This window comes from Ochotona princeps, chromosome 7, assembly GCF_030435755.1.
Source record: "Ochotona princeps isolate mOchPri1 chromosome 7, mOchPri1.hap1, whole genome shotgun sequence".
NCBI classification, from domain to species: Eukaryota; Metazoa; Chordata; class Mammalia; order Lagomorpha; family Ochotonidae; genus Ochotona; species Ochotona princeps.
The window spans coordinates 34,620,010-34,640,772 of NC_080838.1; the positions used below are offsets into that span (position 1 = coordinate 34,620,010).

General features: G+C 52.9%; 1 protein-coding gene across 3 annotated transcripts; it reads right to left on the bottom strand.

Annotated features, from left to right (window-relative positions):
- Positions 1-222: 222 nt before the first annotated feature.
- On the bottom strand, positions 223-20,253 carry PITX2 (paired like homeodomain 2). 3 transcript variants are annotated; one of them, XM_012929625.2, is made up of 5 exons: positions 19,717-19,996; positions 15,698-15,754; positions 15,075-15,212; positions 4,065-4,270; positions 223-1,496 (listed from the first exon to the last, which is right to left on the bottom strand). In XM_012929625.2, exons 2-5 carry the CDS (start codon positions 15,741-15,743, stop codon positions 933-935), a joined length of 954 nt encoding a protein of 317 aa, XP_012785079.1. In that variant the 5' UTR covers positions 15,744-15,754; positions 19,717-19,996; the 3' UTR covers positions 223-932. The 3 variants fall into 3 exon arrangements, with proteins under 3 accessions (XP_012785079.1, XP_012785081.1, XP_004594581.1); XM_012929627.2 differs by lacking the exon at positions 15,075-15,212 and having other exon boundaries at positions 19,717-20,253; XM_004594524.3 differs by lacking the exons at positions 15,075-15,212; positions 15,698-15,754; positions 19,717-19,996 and adding an exon at positions 5,110-6,370.
- Between the last annotated feature and the right edge of the window lie 510 nt (positions 20,254-20,763).

Consider the following 20,763-nt stretch of genomic DNA (forward strand, 5'->3'; position numbering starts at 1 on the left):
CTCCCTGGGGAGAGCCTTTTTTTTTTTTTTAGGTTTTTTCTTCTTCTTCTTCTTTTTTTTTTTTTTTTGATGAATGGCTATAATTTATTTCTATCAAACTTCAATGAGTGATGCTGCCTTGTATGTTTAAGAAGGCAGGCAGAGGGAAGTGGTTTGGTTAGGAGGCAGTGACTGAAACACCCTGTCCAGGTAGAGCAGCGTAGAAAGAATCCAGGCCGATTCGTAGGCAGTATATTTTACTCCCATGAAATAAAACACATTTTTTTCATATTTGCTGAAAAGTAAAACAATAATATTGTACGAAATGTTATACACAGGGTAGGTTGTACATAGCAGTTCCAGAAACATGACTGCATCCACCAGAGGAACTATTCTAAAACTGATATTCACACATTTTTTATAATAATAATATGTTAGAAACATACAGTGTGGCATTTAGTATATACATTCCCTTGCTCGCAAGCGAAAAAAATCCTAATCGCTTCTGTATAACATGCTTTATTTTAAAGCCTAACCTTTAAAAACACTGTTGTGATATTACTAACAACTGCTTTTATAAAATTAATTTGACATTTCGATATATATACATCCTTTCAGTCATTTTAATGTTAACAATGCTAAACTTAAAAAATAACAAGCTTATAGTAATGTTAAAATGTCATATCCAGTCAGACACTTGCTCTGTGTGTGTGTGTGTGTGTGTGTGTTGTCCTTGCAACTGTTGGAAATACTTGTAATGAAAGATGTCACACATAGAGACACCCCTTTGAAGTCAAAGGAGCGCTCTCTCTCTAATTCAGTGGTTTTCTTTGCTTTACATCTTCTCTCTTTCTCTCTCTCCCTTTCTTTAGTGCCCACGACCTTCCCAGTCTTTCAAGGGCGGAGTCGCCCCCACCCGGCACGGTCCTAGAATCCCGGCCCGGGGGCGCGGCTCACACGGGCCGGTCCACTGCGTACTGGCAAGCGCTCAGGTTGGACCCCGGGTTCTGCACGCTGGCGTAGCCGAAGCTGGAGTGCTGCTTAGCTTTCAGTCTCAGGCTGGCCAGGCTCGAGTTACACGTGTCCCTGTAAACGTACGGGGGAGTCGGTGGTGCATACGGACAGGCGGGTGTCGGCACGGCGGAATTCAACGACGGGCTGCTCAGGTTGTTCAAGTTATTCAGGCTGTTGAGGCTGGAGCCAGGGACTCCCGTCACGGCCGAGGGCACCATGCTGGACGACATACTCATGGACGAGATGGAGTTGGGCGGGGAGAACATGCTCTGCGACGACAAGGGGTTGACGTTCATGGAGTTGAAGAAGGGGAAACTCTTGGTGGACAAGGAGGCCGACGTGAGGCCCTTGGCAGCCCAGTTGTTGTAGGAATAGCCCGGGTACATGTCGTCGTAGGGCTGCATCAGCCCGTTGAACTGCGGCCCAAAGCCATTCTTGCACAACTCGGCCTGCTGGTTGCGCTCTCGCTTTCTCCATTTGGCCCGGCGATTCTTGAACCAAACCTGGGGGGTGGAGGTGGGTGCGGAGAGGGCGGTGGAAGGGCCGAGGTTGGGGAGGGGGACAAGGAAGCAAACAGATGCCACAGCGTGGATTAGTAAAAACCTGGATTGCGCAAAACACCTTTTAATTCACGGGTGCCCATTCTTGCTCGCAGCCCCATTCCTCCGTGCCCGGGCCAGCACTCGCTCGCCCAGTCCTGCGCACTCCTCCAAGGGCGCGCAGAGGCCGGCCCGGCTCTGGCCGGCTAGCCTGGGCTCCGAGCTGCGCCACAAACCCCAGTCGGACGCCTGGTGGCCTGCGGGCCGCTTGATCACTAACCCAGACCCTCCTTCAGGTCCAAAAACCACTTTGTAAAATAAACTAGGGGGCAGCCGCCTTTCCGCCCAACCCTTCGCGCGCTCCCTAGTAGATTTGCTTCCAGCCCAAAGCCACAGACTCGGTGATGAGAACACGGGGCTGAGAGGGCAGCAGAAGGCTCTCCCCCCCACACAGTTCTTCCCTCCCCTTCTGGACCTCCACTGTTGTCCCCCACCGTCACCCCCAACCCCTGGAACACGATCCCCTCTATCAGGGCCGGGCTGCGACGCTAGAGTCTCGCCTGGAAAAACAACCAAATAAAAAGCAAAAGACCATCTCCTCGTCAGCTCATTAAACCCCAGGAGCTGAGCGTGTAAAGCTGCGGGTGCTCTGGAATCACTCGGTTTGCTCTCTCCGCTTCCCCTCCCCTCAACACTCCACTCAGCCCTCAACTGCTCCATCTCATCCTCCTCCGCCCAGCTCGGGCCACGCCGCCGCCGTGGCCGGCCTCAGCTCTGCGCAGGACTCTGGCCGCTGCTTTGGCTTCAAGAGGGGCCGCCAGAGCCAGCCAAGCCCCCACCCGCGTCCGGTGGCCCCGCCGCAACCCCGCTCCCAATCCACAACGGGGCCCGCTGGTCGCCCCAGACGGCGGCTTTTGTGTATTGGGGCAGGGCCTGGCCCGAGATCTCCCTAGTTGACACCGGTGATGTTTCACATTACACATCTCTGCCGGGCCCAGCCGCCTAATCCGCTTTTTTTTCCTCCTTTTTTTCCTTTCATTCTCGATTTCCTTTTTATCCCCCTTCCTCTTTGCACCCGACTGCTATAAAAAGCACGACTGGCTCCCCTCTTGGCTGGCCGAGCAGCAGCCTGGAAGGAGGCAGCTGGAGGGGTGAGAGCCGAGCGCGGCGGCGACGGAGGCGGCTGTGGAGACGCAGGAGAAGGGTGGGAGGTGGGGGAGGACTGTAGAAATGCGGGTGGGGTGGATGGGCATTAATAAGGCATTGCTGTGAGGCCACAGATTGTATTTCTAGTTTCATTGCTTGCCATTTGCACCCTAGGCTGTCTAAACTTTGCCCAGGCGAGGGGAGTACGTGCAAGGCCCGTTCCTCCGCCGCTCCACAAGGAGCCTGAACGACTGACCTAGCGAAAAGCCACCGGCACTGGCCCCAGCAACCGCTCTGGGCAGTTAAACTAAAACCATTTCCACCGTCCATCTGGCTATTTTATCCAGCTGCGCAGCCCTCCTGTGCTGCACACGCGCCACTCCGAGCTGGGTCCTTCTGCTTTGGAAGCGCACTTCCTCTTCATCGGTTCCATCACCATCGCCCATCGTTGTCTAATTTTTCCTTTTTTGCTGCTTCTACTCTAAATGGGGGCTTCACAGTTCCACCGAGAGAACTTTAAACAGTAAAGCCTCTGGATGCTGCTTGGTTCTCCTTTCCGCTCCCAGAATCCTAACAAATTTGGGAATTTTTCACGGATGAACATAAATTATCATGTTGCTATGGGGTAATTTATTAAATCTATTTTTCTTTTTCTTTTTTTGCCAATTCATAAAGTACAGATTTGCTGCAAAGTTAAGGTAAGCTCTTTTTATAAAACTTATTATTATTAGGAGGAGGGGTGCACGTATCCGTCTCCAACGAGTTCAACTGTTAAGAGAAGATAAATAAACCAAACCAAAAAATCTTTTTCTCCTTTTCCTTTCGAGATAGCTAGCAGGATACTAGTTGGGTATGAAAATATTGCATCCAGCGATCACAAAATCAGGAGAAAGGGGATAGGGAGACTTAATGTCTAGGGGGGGAACAAACTCAAAGATGTGGAAGCAGTTTGAGCCAAAAAGAAATGGGCTCCCCCAAACTACCCCTGGTCAGGCGTGAAGGTTTACAGGGAAGGCTAGTCCTACGGTGGTGTCTCTGGCGGGTTTTCCATGTTAAAAGCGCGCAGGTTGGAGCCTGTTGGAAGCTCCAGGCCTAGAAAGGATTTTTATTAGCGATCGTCAGGCGAGGCAAGCCCGGAACACAATGCCCTTTGCAGAGGAATGCCGGAATGCCCACGCGGCCCAGCTCTGGGATCTCGGGCCGCTGAGCCGGCCAGTGCCGCTCCGGCCGCCTGAGCCCGGCTGGCAGCTGGGCCTCGGAAGGAGGAACTGTAATCTCGCAATCCTGGCCGCTGCGAGGCCTCCAGCCTTCCCTCCCGCGCCCTCCAGGTCTACCCTTAACAACGCTCTCCCATCAGCCCTCCCCAGGCTCAGTATTGGCTCCTACCCGGACTCGGGCTTCGGTCAGGTTGGTCCACACGGCGATCTCCTCGCGCGTGGACATGTCTGGGTAGCGGTTTCTCTGGAAAGTGGCCTCCAGCTCCTGCAGCTGCTGGCTGGTGAAGTGAGTCCTCTGACGCCGTTGCCGCTTCTTCTTGGACGGGTCTTCCGCTCCCACGTCCTCATTCTTCCCTTGTTGGCTCTTATCTTTGTCTGAAAATGAAACAACATACCAAGATTCCCATCAGCGCAACCCCTGAAGCTTGCCAAGTCCAACCCGTCCCGGTGGCGGCGGCGGGGCGCGGGACGATCTCTAGTGCGTGTGGGGTGTGCAGAAGGAAGAGTGGGTGTGTGCGCCCCATCTCCTCCCCTCCCCCAACGCCGCGCGTTTTATTTACATGTTTATCGCTCTGCGGCGGCACATTCATTTTTACGGCCTGCGCTTTCAAGTGTATTTATACACCCGAGCAGACACCAAATCTCCCGGGACGCGCACACGCGCTGCAGACCCCCCTCGTTGCCAGCTCAGATTTCCATGTGGTTTCGGAAGGCTGGGAAAAGTAGATGTTTGGGATTCTCCCAAACTAGCCAGTTCCTTAGATGTTGGGGGGGGGGGAGTGTGAGCCTGTGTTCGGAGAGCGTTTCTAAGTAGTTTTACAAATAACTCTTCTTAGTAGCGGAGCTCCCCAGGAGCTAAAAGCCGACGACTGGAACCGGAGTAGAAGTGGGGCGGCCTCCTACCGCGCTCGAATAGAGATGCTGGGTTGGTGTGACCCAGGAACAGTACGGAGGCGAGGGTAGGGGGGAGGAGACGGAGGTGGAAAAGCTGTCTCTTTGCCCCTCGCGCCACAGAGCCAGGCCGATCAGGGGAGAACGAAAAGGGACCCGGGGTCCGCAGAACCCTGGTTCCCGGAAGTTCTGTGGAGGACAGGCGGCACGACGACTCCCACCACGCCTACCCCCAGGAGTGGCCGACTGCCTCCGGGGCCCGAGAGGCCAGGTGGCGCCGGGCGGCTGAGCCCGACTGTGCGCGGGGCGACGCGGCGCCTTACCTGCGGCCTCGGGGCTGGAGGTGTCGGAGATGGTGTGCACCTCCAGCCTGTGCTTGGAAGCGTCCAGGGAGCGGGGTTGACCAGGAGCCAGGACCGAAGCCATGGCTGACGGCGGGGGATGGTGACAGGAGGAGGAAGAGGAGGCGGCGGCGGCCGACAGCTTGGTCCCCGCTGCTCGGTGCTCCAAGGGCAGAGGGCCTTTCATGCAGTTCATGGACGACGGAGCGCGCTGCCCTACCGAGTCCTGGGCTACCGCCCGGCTGAGCGCCCCGTGGCCGCAGCTGACCGCTCTGGGTCCCGCGCGCTCTAGGCGCGGAGATTCCCGGCTCTGGCTGTGGCTTGTGGCTGCAGCGGGCAGAGCCAGGGGACGCAACCCCCTCCGAGTCCTGGAGCCAAGCCGCCCCCGTCTCCTCCAGAAGGCTCAAGCGAGAGAGTCCGGCGGCAGCCGAAAAGTCAGCGGGCGAAAGGAGACATGGAGTCGGGGTGGGGGGTCGGGATGTAGGCAGGAGGGTACCGTTCGGAGCGTCTTTAGGGAGCAGGCTTCCAAGCGCCGAAGCGAAACCGGAGTGGGTAGAGACCCCCTTCTCCCCTCCCTCCCTCCCCCAAGTACCCCTCCAATAAGGACAGCTAACGCCGGTCGCGCTCTGCCCGCCCCCCGCGCGCAGCCCTGACGGCGAAGTGTCAAGAGTGACAGGGACAGGTAGCTGATATTAGATTCCCCGCGCCGGCGGCAGCAGCCGCAGCGGCGGCGGCAGCGGTGGCGGCGACGCGGCCCTCGGCGCGCACCCTGCGCCCGACGCACACGCACACTCTCTCGGCCGTCGAGCGGGAGCCGGGCCTCGCCGCAGCTCAGCTCCAGGCACCCAGGCGATCGACGGACCAGATCTGTGGCTCCACGCTTCCCAGTGGGCCTAACATCTTAAAACCAGAGGCGGGCTTCCTGGTGCCGAGACGTCACTCGGCCGCGGCCCTCCCTAGCCTTCTCCGCCTCCACCTCCTCCCAGACCCTTCGCCGCGCGGGAGTGACACGCCTGCGCACCAATCAGCAGGCCTGCAGCCGAGGCGGAGGGACTGGTCCAGCTGCGCCTATCAGCAGAGAGGGGCCGGCCTAATTGCTCGCTGTGCCCACCGGGTCTACGCTGGCCCGCTCCTGGGAATTCTGCTCTGGCCGAACCAAAGGTGATCCGGCTTTCAATTCAGAAGCGAGGGAGAGAGCTGAGGCTAGGAGCAGCGAGCCAGAAGAAGGGAGCGGAGAGGTCAAGGGTTGAAAGGAGCAAAAATCAACAGCGCACCACCATCACCCCCTTTTGTCTCACTGCATCTATTTCCAATTGAGAGCCCCCCTTCCTTGCCCCTTACAGACAGAAGACCTACTATTTAACACTAGAGAATTAAGGGGCGAAAAATCACCTCTCCGATCTAAAATGTTCCAGTCTGTCAACTGAATGCTGCGCTATTGTGGAAAAAAAAAAAAGTTCTGCTTTAATTGCAAAATAGAGCTCCGAAAAAGCAGGCTAATAAATTAGAAATCGAGAAGCAAACGGACCCGTCAAAAGAAAATTACCTTGACTTTAAACGAACAACTGCTTGGTGGTTCACTCAGGATTTATACAAGAATAAAAGTCGCTTCAGATCACGTCTTCTGTAATGCTTATTAGTCCCCAGACAGAAAACACACAATAGAATAGAAACCCTAACCCAGCGTCTTCAAAATGCTGAAAGCTTATCCATTCTACTTAGTGTTGATTAAGACACATATCCTAGATCTTTCAAATTCCTTATACACTGTATTAAGCTCGTTCTAACCCGAGAGAGCCACGCTTTAAATCCGACTCTCCTGTTTACTTTATTATCAATCAGATTCAAATCCATAAAGCCTTCAGAATCAACAACCTTGAGCTAATTATATATAAAATATGCTTTAATTAATTTCCATACAATTAAGAATGTGGCCAAATCACCAATTTCAAGGATAATTTTTAACAGTCATTTTCTTTTCCTAGGGAGCTCAAGGCTGTCTTGAATCGTTAGCAGTCCAAGCAGGCAAAGGCGGGAGGTTGTGGGCTATAGGAAAAAACTCAGTAGAGTACCCAGCTGGGAGAAGCAAAGCCTCTCCTGTTCAGAGAAACAACAGTAGCAGCAACAAGGCGAAACCACCTTTGGGGGCCTTGGCTCTTGACAGGGCATCTGATTTCCAAAGAAAATGAAGACAGAAAGTCAAGCATATTCAAAGTGAGTTTTGTACAGTTGGATCCGTTGTCCCCCAGTTTAGGTTGCCTGAGAGGGCACCAGCTAATCTCCCCCGGGTTCCTGCCTTGGCTATTGTTTTATTGTGGAGTTAGTGTTATCACCCCTGAATGTGTATTTGTTTGACATTACAGTCAATGATTTGCAACACCAGGATGAGGTGCCTTTAGAAAACTCCCTCCTTGTCCTTGTTCAGGAGATTGGGAAATTTACCCTGCCTGCATGGGTGGAGCAGATTCCAAATATGCCTGTAACCTACGTGGATGTGTCCTACCCCCCAAGCTCAACCCCCCCCTCCCCGCCGGCCCTTGGCCCTGCTCACCCAAAACCCTGTCTGTAGCTCCTCTCTCACTTGAGAGCAGTCCCAGGAACTGAAAGAGAATTGATTTTTCACTCTCTTCGCGAGCATCTTGTCACTTTAAGAAGAATTTAACTGCAGGGGAGAACTTTCCTCCTAATAAACTTTCAATTGGCATTTTGGGGTTTAACCTTGTATTCTGCTTTACTCTAGTCCATGTCTATTCCACCCCTCCCCCAACACACACACACACACACACACACACACACACACACACCTGCTCAGGCACAGTATGTCCCTGTGTGACAGGTCCGTATTAGCTGAGGCTGATACATTTAGCTACATTAGGTCCTGCAATCTTATCACTAAATTATACATATTACACCAGCAGCCTATTGGTAAAGAAGGTTAAATTAATTTACATTCTGCTCATTATCTGCTGCTTAAATGACGCATTTTATCCCTGAGATTTGGCACACAATCTCCTTACCAGACCCCACACATTTCGCCGAAGACAATGCACTTACATTTGTAGTGGTTTTTAATCTGATAAGACTCTAATTTGCTTAAGTCTTTTAAATAAGGGTTTTAAATGTTTCGAGCCGTTTTCTTATTGAATTTCCTCTAATTCCCCCAAGATCATAAAGTATATGTGTAAAGTAAATATTTCCTCCCATTGCACTGCCAGCCAATGACCTATAACTAAGTCAATACCAATTCAGCTCTCTTCTGCCCAAAGTGTTTACTAATCATATTCCAGTTTCTTCTTCTAAACCTCAGCCATTGCTGTAAGTCCCCATGGTACCGTGTCCCTAAAGCTTCATTTTACAAGACCCCTATCACATCAGAGAATACTACTACTACTACTAATTATTATTATTATTTAAAAATTCCCCTCTGTAGTAGCCATTCCCTTCTTCCTTGTTTCTTCAAGATCAAAACCCAGAATAGTGAGGCTGATCTGGCAGCTTGGGGCATTTTTAAAACTCCATGCTGTGGAAAGCTGGGGAGCTCAGCAGAGTCCAGAAGATGGCTAAGCCCACCTCGCATTAAACCCACAAACTTTTAAGTTCTGACGGCTCTGCTCCATTGAAGCATCATTCACCGTGGCAAATACACATGCATGAAGGATCTCCAGCCTCCGTAGGTGAAAAATCCCAGGGTAGATGACGGCTGCTCACGGTGCTAGTGCATGGGCAATGTTGAAAGTGCTGGAGATCTGCTGGCAGCCTAGAAGCCTAAGGCAATAAGGATCCTCAAATTATATGGATCCATTGGAATCTAGAGGACAATTAAGACAATCTTCTAGAGAGCGCCAATGAAAGTAACAACAACAAAAGAATCCAAATATAGATTGTTTCTGTATTTCTCTTGCTCCCCAGCTCTCCAAGGAACTGACTCAAGATGAGGACTTTCTTTGTATTTTTCCAACCAGAATTTCCACCTTTTCCTATCTCCTCATCACATTACCTCATCACAGTACATGCTCTGGATAGTTGATATTGGGTAACACTGTGGCCCAGGAGCCCAACAAAGGACCGATGGCAGCAAAACTCTCCTGTGAAGTCTAGCCAGGAGAAAAGAGGCAGATGGGAAAGACCAATGCATCTTTTCAAATGACAAATTCTCGATTGTGGAAGTTTCGTCTACAGAAGACTTGGGGTAGCAGAAATGAGGAAAGAAGTTGAAAGTTCAGGAATCATATCCATTTTGGAGTTCAGTACCACTGTGATCTCTGACTTGGTCTTAACTGGTTCTAGAGATCACTGGGATGTGAACCCTCCACTGCAGAGGTACTTGATCCAGAACAAGAAGAATGAGGGCTGGATTCCTCAGTCTTTGAGGAGAGGATGCCCAGGGCTGAGTTTCTGAGTCCAGGAGATGCCATGGGTTATCTCTACCGGATTTTTCTGGCTTGCTCTTTCAAATAAAGACCCTCCAGGAAGGAAACGGTGTGATGTGGGGTTAGGAAATGTTTTCAGCTCATATTCGTTACTGCTTGCCAGTCTTAAAGTCATCTTTCACGTCACACTCTTTAGTGTTAGTTGCAAAGGCTCTCTGGCCATCACGGTCAGTGAACTGCTGGTTGAGCTGCAAAGCCAAACTGTACGCAGTGGCGGCTGCCTGGCTCTGGGCTGGGACCCAAGCAAGTGATCCTCTACTATTGGAAAGAATCTGTCCTCCAAGCTCATCCACAAGATGGTTCAATTAGAGGTTTCTGAACTGTCTGGCTGTGGAGGGACAGCAATCCTGCCGGGTACAGTCCAGTTCAAGGACAGAGACCAGCCAGAGGTCACGTGATGGGAGGGAGGGAGGGAGAGAGAGAGAGAGAGAGAGAGAGAGAGAGAGAGAGAGAATATGTGACATAGTGGTGTAAGGCTCAGAGGTCAGCTGGAGACCTTGCACCCTGCCCAGAAGTAACCCTTTCTCCCCTCTTTCCATCGCCTTGCTCCTTTGCACGTAGACCAAGCTGGAAACAGTTCCCACAGCCATGAAACTGAACCAGACATTTAAAATGTCTCTGTGGCTGATTCCCCCCCACACCCCATTCTCCAGATGGAATTTTAAAAAATGCTAGTTTGTTAAAAGGGGTGATTCTTTTGTAAATCAGAAGTCTTTAGATGTGCTGGTCTCTTTAAATGGTACCCAAGCTCTGCTAGACCAGTCTCCGAAGTTTTAGAGCTACTGCTCCTTGGTGGTGGTGGTGGAGGAGTAGCTTTGTGGCACTGGGAGGTACAGGAAGAGCTCTTGGAGGATTGGAGGGAGCTGAAGTCACTAAACCAACAAGTCCTTAATGCTCGCTGCATTTCCCTGTGGGTCCTCCAGATGTACAGGGTGCTCACTGAAATGTTCATTCAATTTCTGAAAAGTAACTATTCATGTAACTAAGTAAGAGAGAAGGGTAGAGTGCAAGTGTGGACGAACACACACACGCACGCACACACGCACAGAGAGGGAGAGTGAGAGAATGAGGTTAAACATAGATATTCAAGCTCAATGGGAAGAAAGTAGCAATGGATAACTGAAGTCACTTAAAAAAACAGTTGGGTGAACTTGCTGCCTTTTCTTTTTCTTTTTTTCTCACCTCTCCAGCTCAGGTCCACGTCCCTTTCTCCTTCTCTCCTTCCTTTCTGTTTTCTCTCTCCCAGACATGCTGGTAGCTAACATTCAGCATTAGTTGTCATGGTGACCATAAATCACATAAATCCAAAAATACCCACCTATAATCTGAGATGAAGCTTTTATTTCCCTAGCGAAATAATATTTTAAAAGCTGTCATCTGACAAAAAAAAAAAAAAAAAAACACACCTCATTGTAGTAACCCAGGGAGCATATTACTTCTAAAGGTTTAAATTAAAATGTCAGCCTGTTAAAAAACATGCCAGGAGAATTTTGGGCACTTCTCGTGTCAAATCCTCACAAAGAGGTCGACTCCATCACTCTGGTCACTCTAGCGCCCGTGGACCATTTTGCAGATTCTCACTGTTTCAGTTAATGTCGCCCCTCCCAATTAACTTGAGTCCTCACAGACTCAAGGCATGGAATTGCGGGGAGGGGGGGTATGCAGCTTCCTTCTAGATCAGAGATGTGTGGCTAGTCTTTTGGGCGATCTAGTGTGCGGCCTGTTAATCACTGCCCCAGGTGAAAGATGTGGGCTTTAGGGGACAGGGAGCAGGTCAGGGTCCCTAGGCGGGTGGAGCGGGGACGTGACAGAAGTGTTAGGGAGAAAGGCTGGGGGCAGGAGGGAGACCTGGAGGCTGGGGCTGGGTGGCCAGGAACTGTGGTTAAAGCCTGCCTCCCAAACGGTCGGCCACAGTCTCCCACTCCTTCCTTTGCTGCTGGAGGAAACTTTCCCAGTGGGAGAGCCAGGGGGTGGAGGGGAGGGAGATGCGGCTGCACTGGGCCTTTTGTCTTCTACCTTGGGCTTGTTGTCTTTTGCTTCTCTTGGATTATCGGGTATTCGCCTAGATGAAGAGCCATTAATTACCCATTCAGTCAATATTAGGAAGACGACAAAGCTTTTTACATAGGATTAAGAAGACATCAGGTTGTTCCATTAGTATATTCCTGCTCACGAATAAGCTTTCGTTATACATTTCCTTTTCCCTCGAGTCGCTCCAACAACTACTGCATGTTTTAGTAGCCGCCTGCAAGAGACAACAACCCCGGCAGCCGCGAGGAAACTTAGCGCGAGGAGTGGCTTGTCAGCAGGGAGCTCCGTGACCTGTCGAGACCACCTCGGGCCGCAGGGCTGCGAGGGCATTGACTACCTGCTGACCACCGGTACCACCTGCCCGACCAGGGAGATGCCACGAAGGCCTCGGGCAATTTTCTGCCTCTAAGCTGCAGGTGTGATGGGAGCGAGGGTTGGTTGGGTTGGGTTGGAGACTGAAAAATGCAGAACTCCCTAGACAACCCAACCCCCTCTCCGTTTTTCTCCTCCAGTACTAGGGCCTTGGTCCCTGGCTACTGTAAGACTCTCCTGTCCCTCAATTCCCGCACCGTCCACTTGGACTTCATCTTCTCTAGCAACGCATAGGGGTTCGGGGCCGGGAGAGCAGCCCTAGGCACCACCATGTCTGCGTTTTACTAGACCTACTTTGGTGATCTCGCTGGTATCCAGTGCGCCCACTGAAACTGTTTCATGCTAGCCAAGGAAAATCGAGATTTTGCTTTCGGGGGTTACACTGGAACTCCACGGAGTACGTGCTTGGCAAACATTTGGTGATTAGTTGGGGGAGGGCGACGAGGGGAGAGAAGTTCGTGGGGGTCCTCTGAAGACGACTTGGTACAGAGTTGTGCTGAGTACAGAATGCAGAACCTCAGCCGTTTCCACGAGCCCCAAGCAAATGAATGGCAGCTGTGGTAGGCTGGCTAAAACCCGTAGGTCAGGCCGGGATGCAGAGCCAGGGACTGGGGCTTTCAGGCCTGCACCCACAAGCGCCGCCCTAAACTTTCTGAGTTCTATAGGGGAGGATCACATCATTTTATAAGATCTACAAAACGGATTCTCCATCCTGGACATTATCAAGGGCGCTGGGCACCTTCTAATTGGGGGTGAAGCCATTTCTCTCACTAACTTTTCGTCTCTTGGTGCGCCATTCCTCCCAGGTGGGGAGGAAGGAAAGTCTGCCTCAAGGGAAGAGGTCTGTGGGCCTTTCCGCCTCTGAGAGCTGGCCCTTGTCCACTCAGCCAGCCTTTAGCCTTCCAGAAGATCTACCGGGGTTTGGCAGCCAGGGTGAAGGGTGGGATAAGAGTCAATACTAGACGCCATTATTCCCTATCAATATAGAACAGGACATCAGTATTATCCCTTAAAAAAAAAAAGAGTGTGTGGTTGTAACCATTTTGTTGTTGTTGTTGCAATTGAAAACCAACAAAACCTGGGCGATTGGGGCCCAGAGACGCTAAAGCTGCTGCTGTTTTTAAGCAGGCCAAGGCTGAAGATTCGCAGGTTCCCTAAGTAAGGTCCTCAAAGCACAGTGTAGCGAACGCCTTTCTCTCCTGCCCTAGCTTTGGTCTGTCTGCTCTCTTTAAACCCGGCAAACCGAGATGTTTTTTTTCAGCATTTTCTGCTGTCCAGTCCCATCCCTTGCCTCCTTCTTCAGCAAAGGCATTAAACACGTTTCTCTCGGGGCCGAAAGGTGGAGAAAGGACGCAGTGTCAGCCTAGGGGACCAGGCCCCCCCACCTCGCGCGCCCGAGACCCGACAGTCCTGGATAAGCCAAGCACCGTTCGCCTACTTAGCGAAAGCGAACGTCCAGGGGCACCTGCCCAACCTGGGGCTGCAGAGGACAGGGCCTCCTCTGCTGTCATCCGCTTCTTACCCACCTTGACTGGCTGCACCCCACTCCAGGTTGCGCCTGGCCGGGGGGGGGGAGCCTTTTGCCCCCAACCTCCAACCCCCAATCCCCTTCACTAAGTCTGACCCGGAGGCCACCTGTCACGCAGAAACCGATCGCGGGCGGGGTGCGGGGAGAAAGGGGCCGCCGGAGTGTCCCCGGCTTCCGCACGGCCCGGGCTCGGAGGCCGCCCGCCCGCCCCGTGCGAAGCCGGATCGGGGAGCCCGGGGGGCTGAGCCCGCGCAAAGCCGTCTCCCCGGAGTCCTCACTGCTCTTGATTTTTAACCATATCTCAAACATTCTCCGGTCTAATAATTTATTTTTACGACCGATTATTAAACAGAAGAAGAATTTAACACAATCTTAATGACAGAAATCACCAGACGTTATCTCTGCATTGCCCCCATTTAACTCCGCGGGGTTAATCCTAGACAAGTGAGCGTTTAACTGGCCCCGCAGTTCGCCGGGCGGTGCCGCGCCGCTGTCGGGGTGCCGAAGCTCGGCCAGGCCAGAGACCTGGGGCTTCTCCCAAGGCTGCTTCTCCCCCGGTATCCCCCAACACCCAGGTCTTGGCGGTCTGGGGGGTGGGAGGGAGGCTTTGTTTTTCTTTTTAGTAAAACATTTTGTTTACTTTGCGGGGGTCCCCAATCGCCGCCCCCTCCCTGGTATGTTTGTATCCTTACACTTTAATCCGGAAGGAGGGGGTTAGGGGCCGAAGGCCATGGAGGGGGGAGCTTTATCTCCTTAACTATCAAAGGTCAACAACCTCCTAAGGCTAAGCTCTCCTAGTCCTGGAACCTGGACAGCGCGGGTGGAGAAAGGGGCCCTTGGCGTATTTCCTGGATTTTCCAACAAAATCTCCCCTTCTCCCCATCTTTTGGACACACACACACACTTCACTGAGGGACACACCAAAGGCCTACGTTGTGCGCTGGGGACGTACTTTCAACACAAGCCAGCAGGCTTGGCACAGCAAGATCCCTCCATTCGCCCAAGACGAAAGCAGTTACAAGCCGACGCCTGACGACCTAACTGTACAGCAGGCCGGCAGGTTCGTTTCAAGGGGGTACACATCCCGTTAACACAGCGCCCCAACGCTCTCCATCCGCCCCTTTCCCCAATCGCTAGAGGAGCACCTCTACAAACACAGCTTTGCAGGGCTCGCCTGCTGCCTTGGAAGAGTTGCGCACCCAACACGACTGGGTGGGGCATGGCCGAGAGCCCCCAGGTCCTGGTGGACCCGGGTGGTGCAGCGCGCAGTGGGCCACCGCGAGCGACAGAGGTCGCTGTTGGACCACTTTTGCAGGCCGACTAGAGGCACGAAGGTAGGCTGGGGCGTGAGCGGGGGATCAGACCACTGGGAGAGGCGCTTCGTCTCTGGAGTGCAGTATAATTTGGGGGAAAGGAATTACTGTCTCTGGGACGGCTGCTTTCCGTCCCACCCAGAGGTCGGAACTCCAAGTTCAAGCACAAGGCGTGCCGTGTCTGGTGGCGTCGCCTGCGTGTTTTTCACCCAAGCCCCAGAGTCCCGGGGGCGGGTGCCCAGCGCGCGGCCTGCGCCTCCCTTCAGGCCTTACCATTGGCGCCGGGATGCTGCCGAGGGAAGAGCTTGCTGCTGGCTGCCTCTTTCCGGCTCTCGGGAGAGTCTGTGAACTCGACCTTTTTGATTTCGGAGTCTTTGGAGAAGAGGCATTCAACGGCCGCCGGCTGCACGCCTGGGCCGTGGCCGAGCCCGCCCCAACGTGCGGTGCAGAAGGACGCCCCGGAGCGCGGCCGAAAGGAGCCGGGCACCGGGTTGGGGTGAAGGGGGCGGGGCGAGGCGAGGCAGGACGGAGAAGAAAGAGGGACAAAGAGCAAAGACCCAATTAGAGCGAAAGGCGAACGGCACTCCCAATCCCCAGGACCCTGTGGTGGCAACCCGGAGCGGGGCTGTGTGGTCCACGTGCCTGCCAGCCTCCGGCGGTTCCAGCCCGGAGGAGAGCGCCAGGACCTTCTGCTGGCCCCAGGCCGCTTCCTCCTCCACTGTCGCCTCCCTCCGACAGGGAGAGACCCGACAGCGTCCAGGTGCCGAGCGTCTTCCAGCCGCGATTGGCCCCTCGTGGGGATCGGCTGGACCTTGCAAGGGGTGCCAGCGCTCTTGCCGCCCTGACCTGGCGCAGTCGCCTATCCGGTGACCCGGACGGGAGAAGCGGGATCTTACCTAGTTGCACACACGCCGACACTAGTTTGCGGCAGTTGGTCTCCATTCCCCGTTTATCTGCAAAACAGGAGACAAGGAGGGCTGTGAGCCGCAGCGCCCGTCGAACGCGCGCAGGGCTCAAAGAGGCGACATCTGGGGAGTTCCTCATCCATGCTAGTTATTAGGCGCCTACTGGCTGCAGGCATGTTTGTCTTGAGCTGACAGGCCTCTGGCTGCCCAGCAACACCCAAAAGGGGTAACCTGCTCCCCGGGGACCTCTTTTCCCAGCCGAGCTTTGGGTCTGCTGAGTTGCAGCCAAGGGACCCAGCGAAGGCCCAGCGAAGCCAGCTCATTCCGGGAGCAAGGTGGAAGCACGCGGGAGAGAGCCTCTGTGAAAAACGCATTGGGATGGGAGCGGTCACCTCAGTACACAGAACAGCTCGGGAAGGCCTCTGTGGGGACTGGTGTGGCCCAGGCCATCCTCCCGCGCAGTGGTGTGCAGATACACTGTGGTGTAGCTGGAGCTCAGAAAGCATTCAGGGGACGCCAGAGACACACTGGCCCAGCCCTGGACAGTACGTTCCCTCGTTTGGCTGCATTTCTGTAAGCAAGGGGCTGGTGGCCTAGGGTGCTGCCTCTGGGACTTTCATCCACCGGGAGCCACTTTTCCATATTTAGCCACATTTTTTTTCCCCTTGGAGATACTCACCCGGCCATTTATTTATCCTAAAGTATGATTTAAGATGGCAGGCGAGATGGGGTGGACGGGGTTGAGCCCGACGAGGGCGAAGCGAACGTTCCCGGAGGGCTTCGTGCCTGCCCGTCCAGCCCAGAGAAGGACCTCTTGGGGCGGGTCGAATGCTTCCCCAGGGCTCCCCCTTTTGCCTCCCGCCGCGCGAGCCAAAGCTTTTTCAAATTTCCAACCACAGCGCAGCGAGCCAAGCTTTTAACGCGCGCCTACTTCTCCACCACAGGCACGGCGGGGAGGGGGTGAGTGGCTAGGGGCACCAACGGGTGGGGAGAAAGAGCCGCCCGTGCTTTCCAGACGGAGGAAAAGAAAGGAGGTTCTGAGCCTCCCGGTGCCGCCGCTCGGGACCTTGGCGCCGGCCCCTCTCCACGCTCACCAGGGTGGGCACGGCGGCGAGCCGAGTGAGTGCCCAAGGCGTGCGCGGCCAGCACTGGGGGAGGGAGCGGGTGCTGCCGGGTTGGCGGAGGGGCAGAGGCGGGGCAAGGCGCCCAGGGCCTGGCTCTACCCTGAATCGCTTTTCCCCCCTCCAACCCCCAGCTTCTCTGCCTCTCCAGCCTCGCCCGGCAACCTCTGGCCAAGGTCGCGCCGTCTAGAGAAGGGGCGCCGTGGCGTGGAGGTGTCCAGGCACCGTCCCTCCACCCGCCACCGGGGACGCGGGTAGGGGATCTGCCGATGGATCCTTGTGGGCTCGTAGGCCCAGAAGTAGCAGTTTGGCGGCTCCAGATTTAGTGATTCTGCAGTAAAATCACAGGATTAGTCCCTGATTGAGATGTCTGTTCGTGAGATATTACAAAATTCATTATCACAGCTTTCTCCTAACTCGATATGAAGTAACACAGATGGGATTTTATTAGTCCAGACTTCAAATGTTTACTTATGATAATTTCAGGGGAAATTTGCATGTCATCATCATTTTGATAATCTTTTTTTTTTTTTTTTGTATGTCTGAACTGGCTGCATTATTAGCCAGTAGCCAGGGCATTGCAGATGGTAACTACAAATGGTTTTTATTTTATTTTTTGATGATTGAAATATATGAAAAAAAAAACTGGGTAGAGAATCAGCCCATGATGACACATGTTAGCCCCTACCTGATCTCCCCTGTGGGTTTCAGTTCTAAAGCCTAAACAAAGCAACACAAAAGACATTTTTAAGAACTCACAGGGCACTGCTCTCAGCACTGGGAGGGAGGGCAGGGCATGTTTCTTCCCTCAATCCAACACACCCTTGTGATTTCAAAACGTGTTTTACAGTCAGAATGAACCCCTAGACCTGCATTTAGTGCCTCTTAGAATGACCAGGCCTGCACATTCAGACCAAGCAACTGGGGAAGATCTTTTTTTTTTTTTTTTTTTTTTTTTTTCTGAGACCTCCAATTCCTGCCTGCCCTGTCAAGAGAAGTCTGTGACAAATTTGGCTGCCAGACTTTGGGACTGACTTGGCTGGCTAATCTCACAAATTGAGATGCGGAACTTTTTCCTTATGGGAAGTTGTTCTCGCCCTCCCTGCCCCCACCTCCACAAACACACCAGAAGTTCAAGTCCAAGTTGGAAGGTATAAGTTAGGCAATCTTGTTTAGGTCAACTTGAGTTTTCCATTGTGACCACACTCAGAAACACGACATAGCTAATGGAGACTCAGGAACCAACCCCAATCGCAGAGCCGGCAACCCCTATGAAATAGAACAATTTGCTAGCAAAATACTTTTCTGGAGATTGCCTCAAGAATGAAATTGTAAGAAAAAAATATATATACTTCTAATAATTCCAAATCCCTTCCTATTTCCCTCCTGCCATTTATGCTGTTGCCCCATAGCAAAATCGTTAATGGAAAGTTTAAAAATAAACAGCACCAGAACATATGTTTTAAATAAACCAAATTGGTATGATTAACCAGTAAATTAATTTGTTGGGTAATCATTTAAGAAAAATAAAATACTGCTTGATGCAGACTTTATTTTTTAAAAACCATGTGTAAGTCTTCTTTTAAACCAACTAGCAAAGATACTACAGGGACATTTGAAGACAAATAGGCTCAACTTCAGAACAAAGCACCTGAATAATTCAGGGGTAGTTTTGTCGAGTACAGTAAACCTTCCGCAAGTGAAGGCGGCTAGTGCATTCTTACGGAAAATTTCACGATTGAAGCCTAACATGTTTATTTTACATTGCATCAGCAGAACTCAGTTTACTTTCCTTCTGGGTTTTGTGTCTTTTTAGCATTACTGGTATTTGAATTTTTGATGGATTTCTCCCCCAAATGCTATTTTATGCATCTAAGACATCTCATGCTGAGGCATGGTTTAAAAAGACAATCAGGGAAATCTCTCAAAATCAAATGTAGATTTGTTTTTGTTAAGAGTAGTTTCAGGGTATAGATGGTCGTTGTTTTGATTTGTAATAACAAGCGTTTTCCTCCATCAGTTTACCTGAGCAATCCATACTTTTCGCACCACACAACCCTTCTGATTCTCCAATTTTCTAAACTGCTTAGGAAACAAAGATGGTTACACTGGAGTCAGGAGAGGAACATGTTTCTCAGACTTAGAGCTTTCTTTCTTTCTTTCTTTCTTTCTTTCTTTCTTTCTTTCTTTCTTTCTTTCTTTCTTTCTTTCTTTCTTTCTTTCTTTCCTTCTCTCCTTCCTTCCTTCCTTCCTTCCTTCCTCCCTCCCTTCCTTCCTTCCTTCCTTCTTTTTCTCTTAATCGCCTGTTGGAAAACCGCTTTCCTCCCTGCATCCATTTAAAATCTATCTTGTGAAGCGCCAAGACTGGAGTTGACTGGTGATCAATTTAAAGGATTTATAATCCAAAGTAATTGTGCGCGCTTGGCATCCAGGCCTGGCTCCCAGGTAATCGCTGGGGACTGAGAGGTCACGCTAACTGCCAGTTAAGGTGGAATCTCTTTTTCCAATGGGTAATAATGGGAAGGGGGCTAATCTTCCAGTAGCTGCAACTTTGTCCCCAGGCCCTTTATCTTGAGAACTCTAATCCTCAGCCTGAAGGTTTGTCCCCGCAGCGTTGGCACCAAGATTTCCGGGAACATACCTCGTTTTCAATGCCAGCCATGGTCTGGCTCCCCACTCAACTTGAGCACCGCGTAGATTGTCAGTGCCTGCGGCCAGGGCGAAGGGAACAGGGCTTGGCGAGGTCTGCTTGCCAACTGCTTTCCCTCGGAGGGGGAGAAACTCAGCCGGGGAGCCACAAATCACCTCCGGTGAAGATTCTCCAAAGTGGAACAAATTTCCAGACTCGCATTATCTCACATCCCTACGGGAGAGATGACCTCCACTTACCAGCTACCGGGAGAGCGCTGCTGCCTCCGCGTCCCACACGGCTCTTCGTTGGGTGCTTTCCACAAAGCCGAAGCTCCGGCTGCACCGCCGGCGCCCACAAACCGGGCCCAAGAGGACGACAGGGCCCCCGAGGGTGCTAAGTTCCCAGAGTGTCCACGGGTGCGCGGGGCGGTTGGGAGGGACTCCGAAATCTAGCCGGCGCAGGCAGTTTCTTTCTGCTTCTCTCCAGCTTTCTCGCTCCGTCTCGCACTCGCTCTCCCCTCCCTCCCTCTCATCCCTCTCTCTCTCTTCCCTCAGCTCCGACTGCGTGTGGGGAGTGACGTGACGTCAGCAGAGATTCCACCAAACTCCAGTGCACAGTGGCGCGCGGGCGGGCCGGCGGGCGGGCGGCCGAGCCCGGCTGCGCGGCGTGCGATCCAGGAGCGAGCACCGCGCTCGGGCGAGCGCGGGGGGAGCGCGCAGAGGCGCCGAGAGACAAGGCTGGGGACGGCGGTGGACGGCGGGCGGCCGGGGTGTCGCACGAGTCGGGGGAGGGAGAGGAGTAACTGCGGTGTGGGGTGGGGAGAGCAAGCTGGGGAGGGCAAGGAGGAGAGGGAGTCCGACAGGAGCCTGCCTCACGGCAGGAGCGTGCGCTGGCACCGTGGAAAGGAGGAGGACAGAAAGGGAGGCTAGGATGGAGGGGAAAGAGAAAATGATCTGTGCCAAATCGGGAGCTCTAAGCAATTAGAGAGGGGGCGGACCAGGCCTTTGGGAGTCAGGATCGTCCTCGTGGGGGAGTGGGAGGAAGGGACGGGAAAAGTGGCCGACGAAATGGAACAAAGGACAGTGTGTGCAATGGGTTGCTTTGGGGCGAGGCGAGTGGGGTGTGGGATTGAGAGCGTACGTGCGACCTCTCCCTAGGCCTGCAGCGTGGACGTAAGAGGTGGCGGCGGTGAGGCAGGGAGGGAAGTTTGGGGCCCGCAGTTGGGGGGGGGGGTGATGTAGAGGTGGGCGGAGTTGGGTGGGTGAGCTAGGATGGCCCAGGAGAAATGAGCAAAGATGGGGAGT

Excerpts from the sequence above, each read along its gene's own strand:
- PITX2 (XM_004594524.3), bottom strand. The coding sequence starts at position 5,323 with ATGAACTGCATGAAAGGCCCTCTGCCCTTGGAGCACCGAGCAGCGGGG. Across the intron at positions 4,271-5,109 it reads CTCCAGCCCCGAGGCCGCAG|ACAAAGATAAGAGCCAACAA; the intron begins GTAAGGCGCCGC and ends TTTCATTTTCAG. Across the intron at positions 1,497-4,064 it reads TGACCGAAGCCCGAGTCCGG|GTTTGGTTCAAGAATCGCCG; the intron begins GTAGGAGCCAAT and ends TCCACCCCCCAG.